We start from the raw sequence: 17477 nt of genomic DNA on the forward strand, positions 1-17477 counted from the left end.
AATAATTTTTAAATTACTCACATTTGAACTGATACTGCATTTTACATGTTAATAAATGTATATAATAGAGTTACATAATACAGCAAAAAATCTTCAAAGTTATTTAGGATAAGTAATTTATTTCTTTGATCTTTTATATAAATATTAAAACCTTTTAACTACAATCATTTTATAAATAAACTCAAACAATATATTATAAAAAAAAATTGAATATTAAATTCAAAGCAAACTAACTGTTTGCAAAACATTCTTTACATATAAAGTAAATTCATGTAATGTTCAATATTACAAAATAGTTTTGATAAGCAAAGAAGTACATATTTATAAAAAAACACTTTATGAAACAATTTATAACCGTTTTAGTTGACTTCACTTTTTCATGAATATACTTCTAGTTTACACTGATTTAACAATCCCTGCTCCTACCACTGCTTGGCTATTTTTTTTCATCAAAACAAAGCGTCCAAGTGCAGGATAGTCACTAAACTTCTCAACACAATACGGCTTTGACAGCCTGACTTTGACTAGTGCTGAATCCCCAGCTTTTACACTGCTAGGGTTTTCTTCCAATATGTTGCCGGTGCTTGCATCACATCTTGTTAGTATTTTTTCAATGGTGCACTGCATTCTTTCCCAGTGGCATTCCAGCAAAGCCTTGTAGCCAGTGCTCAATGATTTTAGCCGCTCAAAAATTACCACCTGTGCCTCAAAGTACTGTACTTTTGCTGGTGGGTTGTTTTCAGAGTTGCCAGCTATGCAACCCGCGCTGAAATCTCTTTCTGTCAAGTTTTGTACACGAAAGCCTATAGGAACTGGGCTTGGATAAGCTTCTTTGAGACACCCTTTGTCATAATTCATGGACATTACTCCACCTTTTTGATTGGTAGAAGTTAAAGTTAATAGCATTTCAGTCTTCAGGACTCCAGCTTCAATGAGACCGGATGGCATTGGTCCTACTCCAGGTATCTTCTGAAGTGATGTCACAGTTAAACGGAGAGGCTTATTCTGTTAATAGTGACTAGTGTTTTATTGTTTATAAAAGTTTAAAATTTTAAGTTTAAGCTTGTTTATGTGCTTTTAGGTAAGGTGTTATATTAAAAAAAAATATATTTACTACACATTATGTTTGTAAATAGTTTTATTAAAACCACAAGTGTAGTAATGTAAAGCTTACTGTTTTGTTATCATCTGGTAGTACAATTGAATCTATTGTGTCTGTCAGAACAGCACCTTTGTACCATGCCATAGTTTGGTCTGCTTTTGGTTTAATAACGTTGTCTTCTTTCATTCCAGAAGTTGGAATAAAATTTACTTTGTTTGAATTGCATCCAAGTTTTTCCAGATGTGTTGTAAACTTCTTTTTGATGTCTTCAAATCTTATTGTTTTTATTAGTAATTTTAGTGTTGCTTAGTACAAACAAGTTTATACTTTAGTTATTTAGATAAATTATTCAAACTTAAGCTTTTAATCTCTGTAGAAAATCAATTGCATTCAAAGTTTCAAACAAAAATTTTAGAATAGTTAAACTTAATGACCTTTCCTGACTGTATTTAGGATTAGTAATGTCCATCTTGTTGATTACACAAATCATTGGTTTGTTTTCGAGCCTGTTTGTAGATAAGATGTTTTCCATTTCTACAGAAAATCCTTCTTCATACTCACCAACTGCAGCTGACAGCACTACCACCACAAAATCTGATCGTCCAAATTCTATAAACCATTAATAGTTATTAGCTACACTTTAAGATAACTATTTATTTAGTTTAGTTCTTTGAATCTTGTGGGTTTAAAAAAAAGTTTGTAATAGTTTTTAACTTTGTATTTTAAATAAGAAGTGATACTTTTTATATATTTTTTGTTAGTTATATTTGAAATTGCTTAGGTTACAATTATACCTATACAAAGTTTTAAATACAAAGACAGTACTGTACACCAGGCTTAGTAAAAAGCAGTTTTTAAATGTTTAAAAATCTCTCGCTGTACGATTTAAGATAATTTAAATATAATTTTTAAAATTAGTAATATAAATTTTCAACACTCCTAATACTGCTTTTTACCAAGTTTGCTGTACACTATATAAGTAAAGTTTATTTAATATAAACAGCAACAAAAAAATTGTAAGATCAATGACAACTATCAAACAAACCATTCATAACATTCCTCATTGGGCATTCACCATTTTCAATTTCTGAAACACTCAATTGGTACTTCTCTGTCATAATTGTCAATGGTGTCACTATGCCATTCCATCCCAATATTTCCTGAGCTTTTATTTCGTTCAGAATCATGGCATAGTCATGCCACCCTTCTACTTGACTCGCCCTTTCATACATCTCTTGCATTTCTTTCTCTTGAATTTTGTCACTTAGAATGTTGTGGTACATTAGGTTGCCGCAGATTGTAGACACTCCTGAGTATTTTTGGCCAACTAAAAGAACTTGCCGCTTTTCTTTTCCAATAGTGTTGTCCATTTTAAAGTTAATAGTTGTTTATGTTTAAAATACGTCTTTTAAATGTAATTGCTTTAAAAATCAAATAATTAGAGAATTGTTAACTATTTTTAAGTACGTTAAGTTGTTTTAAAATAAAGTAATGTACTTTTTGATTAAAAAAAACTATTTTTAATTGTCTCTTAAGCTTAGTTACTAACATAAGTTTTAAAGCCTCGTAATGGGTCAAATATGAAAAAAAAAAGGTTAATGGTATTTAAAAACTCTTTAAATTTATAAACTAGTTTGAAAATTGTTGTTAAAAATTGTTCATTGAATATCATTATTCTTTCAAATTCAAGCTTTCAACTTGTTGTTTAAAAAAAGTAAAGTAACTAAAAAGATTAAAGTTAATTGTTCTGTTTTAAAAGTGTATGACTAGCAATCTTTAATTCATTTCATAACAAAAAAGGGTGTGGCCCTTTTAAAATGTTAGAATATACAGTGTCTCTGTTTTTAGCTTTACTGACATATCTTATTTTAGAATTAGCAGTTTAATGATATTTTCAGAATTTGCTATAGACAATGTAGGCATGTAATCAATACAAAACTTTTAATATCTTAGAAATACCATACTCATTATTATTAATTATATACGTAATTGTTGGTAAATACATTATTTAGTTTTGTAGTTTTTATTTTCTGAGCAGTTACATTATCAATAAACTCATTTAATTTTTTTTTTCTTTTTAAGTTTGGCTTAACAAATGATGAGTAAAAAAGTACAAATACTTCTGTTGTGATAAATAAACTGTATTAGAATTCATTTTAGTATGTAATTGCTATTTCTTTTATGTTAGATAAGCTTATTTTGTAATATATAAAACAGGATTTAGTTAGTTGGTTGTTTTTATCAGTGATTTTTAGATATAACTCCAGCCTACCAATTTGAAAGGAATCTGATGTAGTTACTTTACATGAATATCTTTTAGAATGCATGAGTGTCACTCTAAAGTTGAAATTATTTTATAAAGGCTATTTATAACCTCACATACACTAAATTCAAAAGAGTTAAATATTAAATAAAATTTACCAGTTTGTTGGTAAAATACAAAGCATTTTTATATATACTTTTTTATATACTTTTACATATACTATTTTTGTCAAAATTTTATTTTTTATTAAGTTTTTAAGTATTTTTCTATTTTTGTAGTGAAATCTTATACTAAACTAACATTTAAAATCATTTAAAGTTAAAGGTAGTTCAAAAAAATTAAAACTAACCAAAAACAAATGACTTCAAAAACATTATATATAACAATTCTACTTGCAGATATTAGATTTGTATTTTAAATGCTGTTTTATAGTTTGATGAAAATTAAGAAAAGTGTGATTTAGAAATTCAAGTTGCCTTAAGTTGTTCTTTTTTATGCAGTTCTGCCAAAGATTTTTTATAACAAAAACAAAACAATGTAATATTTGTGCATTAAATCTTGGATGTGGTCTTAAGGTGAGTCAGTAAGAATAACTTTTGAGTAGACTAAAATAATTTATGATTTCATAATTGATAGAAAATTAGTAAAGCAAATAAGTATACTTTCATGTTTTTAAAGTGCTTTATAAAATTATTAAAAAAGTTTTACTTAATAGTTTAAAAGTAAAAATACTTAAAGTAACCATTTATATAAATCAAGTAATAAATTTAAAAAAAGTTTTTTAAGACCTTCTGACATTTATTTGGAAAAATTAATGAGTAAAAGTTATTTAACTTATAGTAATAAAAAACGATAAAGATATATTTTTTTCAAACTGTATTGCTTTAGTTTGACAAATCAATTGAAATAATATTTTAAACTTTTAGTTTTAGATTTTCTTCCTGTTATAAAGTTTAAAAGAGTACAACTTTTAAAGAAGGATCTTAAATGTCTTTTAAAGTATACTTTTATGACCTAAATTTTCAAAAAACAAATTAAGTGTATCTGTGAAAGTTTCACTTAAATTTGCAAGTTTTCATGTTTTTATAAAGTTTTATCTATACATTAGTTTAAAATTATAAGAAACATATGAAAACCGTTTAGTTTTTGTTATTGTCTTTTAGCTTGATAATCAAATTAATTGTTAGCAAAATCTTAATGAGATCTTAAATAACTAGGTTATTGATCCCATTTTTTACAAGTATTTTGATAAACTAAACTAAAAATGATTGTTTAAAACATAATTATTTAATTTAAGGGCATATGGGGGGAGGGGGGAGTAAAACACCCTTTTCACAATTTGGTCTTATTTTTTTAAGTTTTATTAAAGCTACAAGTTGCTCTTTACAGATTTTTAAAACTCAAAGTAATTTTTGAAATGTAGCCTGTCGAAGTTGGAGACTACAATATGTTCCTTATGGGAGGCGCAAACTAAAACAGCAAATAACTAAAAATCTCTAAAAATCTACCTTCTCCTACGATTTTTGAGATAACTACCTCAAACTTTGAGGGTATGTTCCTTGCAACATTATAAAATTCTGTCGGAGCAGAATTTAAAAAAATTAAAAGATAACCATTTAAAACAAAAAACAAAAAAAAACTTTTTTTGTTATATATTTTTTTAAGTTAAAAAAAAAATTTTCTGGCAGAATTTTAAATATTGCAAGAATCATTTCCTGAAAGCTGGAGTTTTTATCTCTAAAAACATAGAAGAAGATAGATTTTTAGCAAAATAGTCTTTTTTTTGTCGTTTTAGTTTGCGCCTCCCACAAGGAACCTATTGTTGCCTCCAACTTTGACCTACTATTACTCAAAAACTATTTTGAATTTTTAAAATGATTAAATGTTATCTTGTTTGTAGCTTAGTTAAAACTCGATAAAATAAGATCAACTTGTGAAAAAAGTGACTTACCCTTCCTATGCCCTTAATTGTATTTAGTTTTCATCTGACTAACTTAAATATAAAGCTTTCTTATAGCTTCTTAAAGTAGTTGTTTGTAATTAAGTATTTGAAAGTTATACTAAACACTTTTCTTTATTCTGGTAATAGCTTTTCTCTAAATATAATTTAGCTGGTTTGAGTAAAGTCACCTGTTCTATAAATTTTATTATTTATTTTTAGCCAGTATTTATTTCGGCCATCATCAACAAAGTTGAGATGTTTTATGCCATCTATAATGAACAATGAACTTCACCAAACGATCAACAACAACAGCATCCAAGACAATCCTACGACCAGTTCGTCCTAATTAGGACTCATCAGCCAGAAATAGTAGCAAACTTAAGCCTGCTTGGTTAAGATCACAGCGGTTTCTCGCGACTATTCCTGCCTGATGAGTCTTAATTAGGACAAAACCGGTCGTAGTATATTCTTGGATGCTGTTGTTTTTGATTGTGCGGTGAAGTTCATTGTTTATTATTTTTTTTTGTTAGCTTATAAAAACTTTACATATTTTATAGTTTTTTACTGAAACTAATTCTTACTTTATCCTATACAATAATGTCACGTGTACACACCATCTGTCTGAAAAAGTAACATTGTTTACTTTTTAATATTATATAGAATTTACGCTTGTAGAACATGACTGTATTTCCTGACTAAAAAAATCACGAAATTTTATCTCATAACTTTATGTTGAGTCTACTAGAAGTAATCATGACTATATTTCTTAACAAAAACAAACTATTATTTCGAACTTATACAAAAATTTAATCACAACAAAAATTCATGAAACTAATGTAGTATTGCAGCATATTATGTTTTCGTTGTTTTTATTTTTAGTTCAAAATCTATTAAAATAAAAATATTCAATTGTAGTACTTAAATTTTAACAAAATAAGCCATTAATTTATTTTTAAACTATAAATTTGAAGTATTTCTTTCCCCTGGTGTACAATGATTTAAAGTATTTTTTTTAATTTTGAAATAATATTTTGTTGCATACTAATAGTAATTCTTTACTGAACAACTTAGTAAGTTGTTGTAATACTTAACATAGATATGTATATTTATGTAAATAACTGAATTGTTATAAACTAGTTCAATATTTTATCAGTGCATTAAAAATCAAAATATAAAACGTTTTAAGAACTTCTACTTTTTTAAATTATTAAAAGTTAAAAGTCTTTATTTTAACAAAATAGTTTTTAAATATACTACTCACATTATATTTAAGTTGTATTTCACAAAATTTTGATATTTTTTGATTACTCAAAGGTAACGTACCTATAGCTTAACATATGTAAAAAATATTTTTAATATATTAAAAGACTTAAAAAATAATTGACTTGAAAAAACTTTTCAAAATTTTATTACTCACAGCTAATAATTTTTGCAGTTGTTTCTAAGTCATTTTTTGATGAAAATCAGGATGGAATATAACTATTGACTGCATTTATTGCTGATTCTTTATCTGCCAAAAGGTTTTGATTGAAGTACAAGTTTTTGGGTCATTTATGCAGCAAATATTAGTTGTTGTTTTTAGGTGAGTCATTAAGGATTTTTTATTGACAAAAATAGGTATTTTAAGTTGTAAGAAAAATGAAAATTCCTATTTTGTGGCTTTTAAAACCCCCTTTTAACTTGGGTTGTTATTATGAAATTTGTTGTTAAAAAATTACTTAAAATTTGTAATTTTGTTTGCAATATATATAATTTTTTTTTTAACTAAAAGTTCTGTTTTCTTAAAGTTGTGTAAAACATACTAAAGCTCTGAATTTTTAAACAGTTGTTCAAAAACTGAAGGAGGAAATAGATTTTAAGTGAAATAGTCTATTTTTGCCCTTTTAATTTGCGCCTCCCATAAAGAACCTATTGAAGGCTCTAATTTTGATCGCTTTTATCTCAAAGTTTTTTTGAATTTTATAAAGCAGTAAAAATTAACAAGTAGCATATCTAGTTATGTAGAAAATAAGACTGATTTTGAAAAAAAGTATTAATTCCCCTATGCCCTTAACCAAAATCTATAATGACGTTTTTATGTTGTGAAAAATTTACTTGTTTTTCTAAATTTTGTTGATCATAATAAAATTATTATTATATATTTAAATATTTTACTTGAAACTATGTAATCCCTATATTACTTATAAACTAGTCCGAAATAATAAAATAAGTAACAAGTGTTTAGTTTGTTACTTTTGATTAAAATCTCAAATCTGTTCACATAAAAAAAAAATCATTTACCATTGATCATCACACTTGTTAGAATTTTTTAATCTTTTTGATTAAGTTAAGCTAAACAGAAAACACTAAATGATTCAATACTCAATTTAATCATTTTAAATTTGAACTTACTTAACTTATGTTTAAAACAACTTCTTCTTGAGTAGTACATTTTTATCAAAGTTGAAAAAAAATCTCTTAGTATATTTCAATCAGTTTCTAAAACTAAAGCTTTTGTAACACTTAAAACAATACTAGCTGTTTTTAAATATATGAATAAAAACAAAGTTATTTACTCTGGTGATGTTGTATATGTTTCACTTACATTTATTATGACTGAATTTTGACCAGAGTTACAAATTCTACCAATTAAAAATAAATCTACAAAATTTTAACTAAATAGAAAACACGCCAACACTTCCTGCATGATATATGCAGGAAATGCTGGCATGTGAGCCAAACTCCATGGTTTACGTATGAGCCACCTTTTCAAAACGTTCACATTTTTTACTTATTTGACCTTAAAAAAATAACTTAATCATGTTTGTCATGTTTCCTGACAACAACGTTAAAAATATTTAATAAAACTAGTTACGACTGTATTGCAATAATTTCATATGGCTCTGTGTAATTGTTTTGCTGCACCTAACTTATAATTGAAGGATTAATAATTTTTGAAAACTACATGCTACAGGGTTGCCTAAAAACCTGAAATCCTAGAGAAACCTGGATTTAAGAAATTATAAAATACATCTCGAAAAACATTGAAATTCGAACAAAATCACTACAAAACCTGGAAAAACCTATTTTAAACTATTTTTGTATGTAAAGTTACGAAATTTGTTATTCCTGACAACAATTTATATTACAGTAGACTACCGCTTAAGTACGCACTTTTTTTGGTACGCACCCCGCCTTAAGTACGCACTTATCCAGAAAGACATAATGGCCAACCTGCTGAGTTAGCCTGAGACTTTCACAGCTTTTAAACTAGGGTGAGTAATCCTGAGTAGTCTAAGTGGCCTGAGATTGTGACAGTCCTGTTATTAAATGTTAATAAACTAAATACTTATGTAGTGGTTGCAGAAAAGTGAAAAGAATAATGATATTTGAGCCGTAATGCTATAATATAAATAAATCTAGATGACAAAGTTAAAAAAAACCTACAAATACAACATTTTTAAGTCATAATTTAATTTAAATGTACACACACTGATGTTTTGAAAATGTTTGGTAAACACAATGTAGTTTGGTAGTTTCCCTCTAACAAAACAAAATATGGAAAATATGGCTTAATATTTATTTTTATATCATTGACTGACATTGACTTTCTATATTAAATGTATGTATTAATTATGTAAAAACCTTTTATAGAAAAAATAAATCATTTTAAAATCTATTAAAAAATTTTGCAGATTAGAATTATGTATTAAATGTTATTTAAAATAAAAAGAATTGTTTATTTGACTTTATTATTTGGTGGCTAGTTGTAAGATAGAAAACAAACAACTAAATTTCATATTATACTATGAAATCAAAAAGTACGCACTACCCGTGCTAAGTACGCACTTTTTGGTCGGGTTCAATTTGCGTACTTAAGCGGTAGTCTACTGTACTATCCTTAATCTTTAGAACTTTTGTATGATTTACTGAAACTAATTACGACTGTATTTGCAATAATTTTATACATCTGTGTGTAATTTTTTTTTTGTTATGTAGCGTTTAGTGTTTCACCAAACTTACAATTAAAATATTTAAAATTTTAAAACTACACTCTAGTTTTAAATGTTTCTTTTAATAAAGCAAACCATTTTGAATTAATTTTATAACAGTTTTAAATTGCATTCAAAGTATTTCATACTATACACCTTTAATTTCAGCCTATTTAAAACCTGTTCGATTAACAAAATGCTTTTTTTTTGTTTAATAATTTGTATCTTTAGTTGCCTTTCCAGTGTTTATCATTTACTGAAGCTAAATTAATTATAATTTCTTACTTTGATAAGTATTAAAAGTTATATTAAGTATAGTGCTTTTTCTAACACTAAAGAGCTTAAGCAGTTCAATTTAATTAAACAAAAAGTCACAGAGTGTTTTGCCTAAAGAAAGGCTCTTCAGAACTAATCAGTCACTAATAAGTTTCATTTCATTTAATTGTTAGCTTCACGGCTTATTCTTGAAAAATTTAACTAATTTTTTATCTTTTTATAATACCGTGTCCATCCAGACTAGTATGAAGTTTTTGCAAAGTTAAACTTTTTTTTTCTTTTTTATAATTTATTTTTAGTTTTCTAAACAGGGTGTCCAAAAAACCTGGAATTCTGAAAAAACTGAAACTTGACAGTTTAGGCTGAAAATAAAAAGGAAAAACCCATGGTATAATAAATTTTGAAAAAATACCCTGGAAAAACATGGAATTTCGAATAAAAAATACTAAAAATCTGGAATTTAAAACAATTATAAATGTTAAGTCGTGAAATTTCGATTTGGGACCAAAAATCTATCGTATAAATAGAAAAAAATTGTCATCATCAAATTTTTTTTATTAAAAAATAACTCATTTAAAGTAGTTTTACAGTTTCATTTCAATGTTTTTATGCAATTGAACACATTTTTTTGCTTATTTATTATTTAAACTAAAATTAGACTCAAAAGAAAGTACTTTCAAAAACCTGGAAGAAATTTCTCAAAAACACTTCGCCACCCTGATTAGTATCAAATTTATATTTTAGTTTATAATAATATTACAGTATTAAACCTCAGTTTTACATTCTTTAAATTTTTGGGTTAAACACTTGGAGCTCGTTTTTATTTTTTCAAGTTTGCTAAGAAACCCATGCTTTTTTAACTAATTGACTTCTCATACGACAAATTTCGTACTTTTTTTCTTTAAAAAAATTTCTTTTTTTTTTATCTGCTAGTAAATTAAAATTTTATTTTGACCTTGTTTAAAATACTTTTTTTTTTGTTAGAAAATTAATCTTTACAACAAATTTTAATGATTTTATTTATATACTACAAAAGAAAAAAGTTGTAGTAAAGAAAATTCAAGAAGTTCAATTTTTTTTTTGTGACTAAAAACAAACCATCTTACAGCTATAATTAGCTATATCTTTGACTAAGTTTTGTCATTTTAAGCACAACTCTCAGAAAACCTAACGTTTTTCGTAAATGTAAAATTGTGTATTTAAAAGTTTACTTTTTATACATTTTGTGTTAATATCCAAATCGCTAGTCTTAGCTCTAACTTACTCTCATTAGACTAGCTAAACTTTAAAGCTGAGATCATAAACTTTCACTTATAATTGAATAGCTATTACGCATGCTATTGACAACAAGAAGTTCCGTGTTAGTCGTATGTATATCAAAGCTAAGGATACAGTTACTTGCTTTTTTGACTACAACATTTGTTTTTGTTATTAAATTAACATAGTTGGTGATTCTTGAGTATTTTTTCAAGATGAAAGGTTGCATAGGGTCAATGATATTTTAAAAATAATTTAAACAAGTATTATTCGAACATAATCGATATAACGAATGGCTACCAAGAGATAACACATTTTGTTAATACACTTATGAACTATATAATTTATTGAAAATTTAAATATGGTCAGAAATTAAAACTTGATTTAAACCAAAAAGTTTAAAGATTTTTAATTGATTTAAACATTCTATATTTCATTTGTACAAGTAAAATATTGAAAAGATACAAAATTAAAACCTTTATAAATTCGTAACTGTTTCATGCTCTGAACAGTTTAAGTTCAACAAACATTTTTTGATGCTAAATTAAGTTCTAATTTAAAATTTCTAACAGGTATGTGATGTTAGTATGGTGTTGAATAACCTGGGTTGAGCAGAAATTGTTGAATGAATAAAAATTGGAAAGTGTGAAATAAGGTAGCCTAAGAAAATATTCAAATTTAGTGTGGCCAAAGATGTGGCCAAATAATAGTTATCAATTTGGTGTTGTTTTTTTTTTGTTTTTAAATGTTCTTGTTTTATTAAAACTCATTGATGAGCATTAAAAATAAACAAAAAAAACTTTCAAGTATCCATCTTTATTTAGTTAAGTTGTGTGAGTTTATCTGTGTTTTTTTGTTATAAACATTTTAAAGCAGTATGTAGTTTCTACTTTTTTTTAATTTTTAGATAAGCTGTTAAAATTTAATTGCCTAAAATTTCAATCGTAGTAGTTTACATGGAACGTTTTTTTATTTAAACAAATGATTTAGTTTAAAACTTTAAATATTAAGCTCATTTATTGTCACAATTCAATTATTATTTTGCAATGTTTATTGTGCTAAACATAAATTTCAAATAAATACATTTAATAAAATCAATTACGATGAATTGTACTTAATTTTTTTTCAAGTATTTGTATCATTTTTATTTACTGATCACGTGTGCAAAACATTCTTAAATTTTGAGAAAAAATTTGTTGCCAAAAAATAAAAAAATATTCTTTGAAATTATTCGAACTTTACAGTTTACTAAAATTTTATGTTTTCTTAAATAAAGCTTTTCTAATACTTGTTTAGAATCTTTAAACTGGTTAATAAAGATTTATATTTGTTTTTATTTGCAATTTAAATAAATAATTCTTGTTTATTAAACTTGTGTAAATGTCTTCAAATTTATAAAAAAATCTTATTTATTATTAATATTAACAAGATTATTAAGATAGTTGGGGAACGTTGAGTGAATAAAAAAAAGTGAAAGTAAGATGAAGATTTTTTGCTTTAAAACAAGGGAAAACTTACATTTGTTTTTGTTGTATTTTGTAATTTAAGACTATAGTTTTTAATGTGTTTGACATGTTTCATGGGTTTTCTTATAGGAGCTAATTTCCACAATGATTTTTAACCAAGAAATTATTTACCAATTAACCTGTACATTTAAAAAAAGATTTTTCGACAACTAAAAACCTTAAATATAATAATTAACCAATAAGTTATATTAATTTTTCGCATTCACAAAAAAGGTTTGTACAAAAATATATAACGAACAACCAAGTTTGCACTTTGATTGTAAATGTTTAAAATCAGTTTATTTAAACTAAGAGAAAATATTTTGTACAACAAACCATTTTAGTTAATTCTAGATAAATTAAAATTTTTTACTCTTCAATCAAAATTTTAAATAATCATTGCAATAGGTATGACATTAAACTTGCATACTGTTAAAGAAGTTCTAAATTTCGTTTCAATAACAAATTTCTTAGTTAAAAAAACTAAATTAATTTACCTAACCTAAATTTCTGTAGTATGTACTTCAAGTAGCGTGTTTTGACTTTAAACTTTTACAGTTTATGGACCCATAAGCAACTAATCTACACTTACTAATAAAAATATCATTAAAATTACTTTTTTGGTTCTAGCATTACGTTGATATCTATTTATTTTTTGATTATTTAATTAACTTCAAATATTTCAAATTTTTTCAGCTAGTTTATTTCATAACAGCCTTTACTGCCAATGCTGACCACAAAATTTAAGCTCATCATGTATGCTTCGTTTAACTGTTTAGTTGCAGTAAAAAACTTGATAACTAATTTAAGTGTTTTGAATAAGTTCTGTGTGAATTGTACACATGTTGGAATATATAGTTTTATTTTCAATTTAAAACATTTGTTTGTTAAGTATATCTACATTTGGTTCCTACCTTCGAACACAACTACTTTTTGAGTTGATAAAATATTTCTTCATTCAATTTCCAGGACTAAGGTACATTAAATAGCTACAATTTTCCCAGTATTATCCCTGAAAATGCACATTAGGTTATGTACGGTGGCCCTACGTGGGAGTAAAGCTAATCAAGAACTTTACCTTTGAAAATGGTATATCAAGTTTACCAAGCTAATGCTATTTGAAAAATCATAATTTACTTGTTATATAAAGGCCATAGGGTTGGGGTCGGCAGTTATTTTGTGGTTGTGGGCCTTATTTTGAAAACAAAAATATTTGCGGGTCTTTTTTAGTTTTAAATCCAAGAATATCTATATAAGTTTAAAAATTTTACATGCTTACGAGCTGCATTTTACCTGTCTCGGGCTGCAGTTTGCCGACCCCTGGTTTAATACTTACTTTTGAAAACTAAGCTGGTTAGGTAGTAGACAGCTGCGGTATTACCATTTGTCGATAATAACGAACTTTAAGAAACTACAATCATGAACGGACTTTTTAGTGAAATGGGTTATTTGTTAAATGTAACAAGTACACTTGACCTAAAACTTTTTTCAAAAACTTACTTTATGACAAAGTTTTTTCATCGATATACTTCAAACATCTTTAGACTGTTTTTTTTCTTTCTAACTTACTATTGTATTTTTCTTTCAATTATAACCAAAATAACTAATTGAAAAACACATATAAAAGCTAAACCTTCCAATGAATTTAAGTATTGAAGTCTAAGCTACTCTTTTATTCATAAATAAATCAATAAGACAGAAGAATTCAAAACTGATGAAAATATAATTTATTAAAATTATCCGAAGTACTAAGAGTTATTTTGTAAAAAGAACAAAAGCTTATAGAAATTTACTAATCAAAAAATCAATCAAAATAACACTTATACTTTTGGTCAATAATTTTTAGAGAAACAGTGAAATTAAATCAAGTAATAAAAATATATTGCTCATGTTTTACTTTTATTTACATAAAATAACAATTTCCTAATAAGGTTATATTATTTATTACCATTATAAAGTCACTTATGTATACCTATCTTATGTTTTCAAACATAAAGACGATCAAAAAATGTATAACTTGTTGCTTAGGTTCGAAATAGTATAAAAATCTAAAGTTAAAGATAAACCTTAAAATTCGCAAAGGCCTTTGAAACCTGACTTCAAAACACAAATTAGTTTCAGTCATAAAGCTGCGGCAGCTTGACGCACCTGTAGCGGGTAAGCGATACTGTATGCACCACCGTCTGAACTTCTGAACTGACCCCCTCCACTTCAGAGAACTCTTCCTCGTCAACGTCAAACGAAATAAACTCCAATGATGTCGCGTTGAACAGCAATATTTTGTTTCCGAGAGCCACGGTCGGTCCGACGAAGCCAAGTTGCCCGTCGTAGGCAAACCGCTCAAGCGGAAAATCAGATTTGACGCGCGCAAACTCGTCACTGATGACGTCAAGCACTTCGCATGACGCGTTTTGATGCCCGCCGAAAACATGCAGCTTGTTGCGGACGGCTGCCGAAGTGTGAAACGATCTTTTTTCCAACATGTCCGGCATCCTGATCCATCGGTTGCTGGAAACGTCGTAAGCTTCTACTGATTTTTTTTCAACGCTAATCAGGACGGAACGCCCTCCCAAAACGACCATTCGCCCGTTGAAAATTGAACAGGCCGCGCCGCGTCTGGGTATTTTGATTTTGGCTTTATCCTCGAAATCGTTAGTTTTCGGATCAAACGAAATAAGTTTTTGTGATCTTCCAAACGTGCACAGGACGTAAACTTTATTGACATACGCACACGCGTTATTGATAGTTCCAGCCTTGGAGCAGGTTTTAGATGCAGACCATTCCCTTTTGAACAATGAGTAAGAACTTATCGTAATTGTTGACATTCTTCTAGATCTAGTTATGAAATACAAACACCCGTTGAGAAAAACAGCTCGAGATCGGAAAGAGTCGGACTCGGTGAAAACGGCTGCTCGAGAAAGGTCGTTGCTGTTCAGGAGATAAGCAACGTTTGAGCGCGCGGTGTAGTCTAAACAACTCCTGCCGCCGTGCACTAAAACGTCGAAACTCTCGTGGCCGCAGTAGCGGTTTTGCAAGTTCACAGAAGACGGATCGAGGGATATTTGTTTTTTGATGCTCGGCGCGCTTTTGATGAGCTTGACGCATCGTCTACAGCTTGAAAACGCGCTTCCCTTCAGCAACAGTGCCTTTCTGGCGGCAGGTGAGACCAGTGGTAGGCGTATTATTTTCAACAGCTCGACCGCAAAATGTATTCTATCGTCCAGGTCGTGTTTTACCCAACTTTCAACTGCGTTCACGACTTCAATTTCAGACGTTACGTGGAGATTGGAGCTGGCGCACACTTTTACAAACAATCTGAAGCTCGAGTCTAGGTGCTTATGATCGCAAGCTATCATGCTGAACCACCTTTCAATGTAATTTAAAGCTTGTTTTTTGATAATTCTAGTGCTGACAGCCTTGTAAACTTCATAGAAAAAACAGGCGTTGTCAGGAATATGTCTAGCACTCAAGCTAATTTTTAGCTTTATCTCTTTTTCCTCCAAATTAAACAACTTGACGGTTTTGTGAATATTAAGAAGATCCTTTTGACTCAGACTTTTGTCACCTGTGAAGTTATAATTTCAATTATAAACTGTTGTTTGTTAAAATGCTACATTTAAGAGTTTTATATAATGTTAAATATGCTTGTTCTACTAGCTTATTTGTCTTGCTTCTTATTTATGACTTTTTAGTAACTATTAAGCTTGTTTTTTTATTATTACTTTATAATTAGTTTACTTTGTATACTATTTGTTTTCACTAATGACTTTGGTGTGTTTTATCTTATTATGAAATTTATCTTAAAATAGAACTAAACATAATCGTAAAATTTTAACTTCTTAAATTATATTTAACAAACCGTTTTCTACAAACTCGTTAAATTGTTGTAAAGCTGCTTCATCACATTTTTGTATTGCATAATTTTTAAAGACTTTCAGAACTTTTTCATCTTCACGACATCCTGAGCTCTCAAAGCTTTCAAGAAACTTTTCTTTGAAAGCAGTGCATTTCACCTTCTTAGTTAAAACTTCCGCAGTTTCTACGCTGCCTTCACGTTTGAGAGAAGACATTAAAAGTTAAACTAATTATCGCTGAAGGAAAATATGATGTATAAACACTAGTCCTAAATCTACGTATTAACTAGTATAATTAATATAAAACAGAGACTAGTTTACACATGCTTCATTGTTGCCGTTTTATGCACTAAGCCTTCTTCAGTATGATAAAAAGTATACACATGTATAGTGTACACTGTACAGTTTTTATGTATTTCATAAACAAAAATTTCAAAAAGCTCTTATTAAACTTGTTTATATATGGGTTAATTTCACGTTAAGTCTTAAAAAGGAGATTAAAGTGTAGTGATGTTGTTTGTATGCTTATAACACTTCATAACTTAATATCTGTTGAGTGTATGTATTTAAACTAGTATTTTTGCTGGCCGGACAAATAAAAAACAAACCTTCGCAGATTACGTAATTTCGGATGCACTATAATTCTATTAGAATATATAAAACAAAAAGTTTATCTTAATATCCTTAAATTAGCACTTGTGTGTGCTGAAAATAAACTTAGGATAAATTTAAAACATTTGTTATAAAAAACTTGATTATACTTGTTTTGAACTTTTGTTTATAAGCAAAAAAACCGTCTTAAGTCAGAGGACTGGTACTATGATTATGTTTAAGTAATACAGTAGCCTTTGCTTAGGAACGACTTCTTTTTTTTATTACACACTGCAGGCTTGGTTTGTACTTTTTAGCTGAAAAACTCTGTGTTTGATAGACGGTGTTTTTTTTCCTTAGAAATTAATAAAAATGTACAAGTGTTAATACAAAAACGTTATATTTCAAACTAAATTAATTTGTACTGTATTACAATAATTTAAAACTTAAGAAACCTGAAAATAAGTTTGGAACTTACAATCCGTTAATCAACTGCAAAATTTAAAACTAACATAACACAGTTTGTTTATTTAACAAAAAAAACCAGTCCAACTTAAATTTACATTACCCATGATTAAAACATTAGTGTAAAAAGTGTAGAAAAACCTAAATTAAATTTAAATTAACAAAAATAATGAACAGTACATTTAACATTTACATACACTAATGATCGCAATATAAGCATAAAAGTTGTATAAAAAAGCGATATTAGTGGA

General features: G+C 27.5%; 2 protein-coding genes and 1 long non-coding RNA gene across 3 annotated transcripts; 1 reads left to right on the forward strand and 2 right to left on the reverse strand.

Annotated features, from left to right (window-relative positions):
* Positions 1-396: 396 nt before the first annotated feature.
* Positions 397-2472, reverse strand: LOC145850130 (putative elongation factor 1-alpha-like 3). Its single transcript, XM_082955276.1, has 4 exons — positions 2148-2472; positions 1537-1711; positions 1175-1376; positions 397-1005 (listed from the first exon to the last, which is right to left on the reverse strand). The coding sequence occupies exons 1-4, from the start codon at positions 2470-2472 to the stop codon at positions 397-399; spliced, it is 1311 nt and encodes a 436-aa protein (XP_082811402.1).
* Positions 2473-3863: 1391 nt separating this feature from the next.
* Positions 3864-11532, forward strand: LOC145830118 (uncharacterized). The gene is made up of 3 exons (XR_014369621.1): positions 3864-3940; positions 6743-6889; positions 11384-11532. It is a non-coding gene; the product is annotated as an uncharacterized LOC145830118 (long non-coding RNA).
* A 2901-nt stretch (positions 11533-14433) lies between these two features.
* On the reverse strand, positions 14434-16386 carry LOC145850131 (kelch-like protein 38). The gene is made up of 2 exons (XM_082955277.1): positions 16176-16386; positions 14434-15881 (listed from the first exon to the last, which is right to left on the reverse strand). The coding sequence occupies exons 1-2, from the start codon at positions 16384-16386 to the stop codon at positions 14434-14436; spliced, it is 1659 nt and encodes a 552-aa protein (XP_082811403.1).
* Positions 16387-17477: the final 1091 nt, after the last annotated feature.

The sequence above is a fragment of the Thalia democratica genome, chromosome 2 (assembly GCF_965202585.1).
Source record: "Thalia democratica chromosome 2, ktThaDemo2.hap1.1, whole genome shotgun sequence".
Classification (NCBI taxonomy): Eukaryota; Metazoa; Chordata; class Thaliacea; order Salpida; family Salpidae; genus Thalia; species Thalia democratica.

Coding starts and splice junctions, on each gene's coding strand:
- LOC145850130 (XM_082955276.1), bottom strand. CDS start 2,472: ATGGACAACACTATTGGAAAAGAAAAGCGGCAAGTTCTTTTAGTTGGC. Junction 1,712..2,147: donor AATGAGGAATGTTATGAATG/GTTTGTTTGATA, acceptor AATGGTTTATAG/AATTTGGACGATCAGATTTT. Junction 1,377..1,536: donor CCTAAATACAGTCAGGAAAG/GTCATTAAGTTT, acceptor AAAAACAATAAG/ATTTGAAGACATCAAAAAGA.
- LOC145850131 (XM_082955277.1), bottom strand. CDS start 16,386: ATGTCTTCTCTCAAACGTGAAGGCAGCGTAGAAACTGCGGAAGTTTTA. Junction 15,882..16,175: donor TAACGAGTTTGTAGAAAACG/GTTTGTTAAATA, acceptor ATAACTTCACAG/GTGACAAAAGTCTGAGTCAA.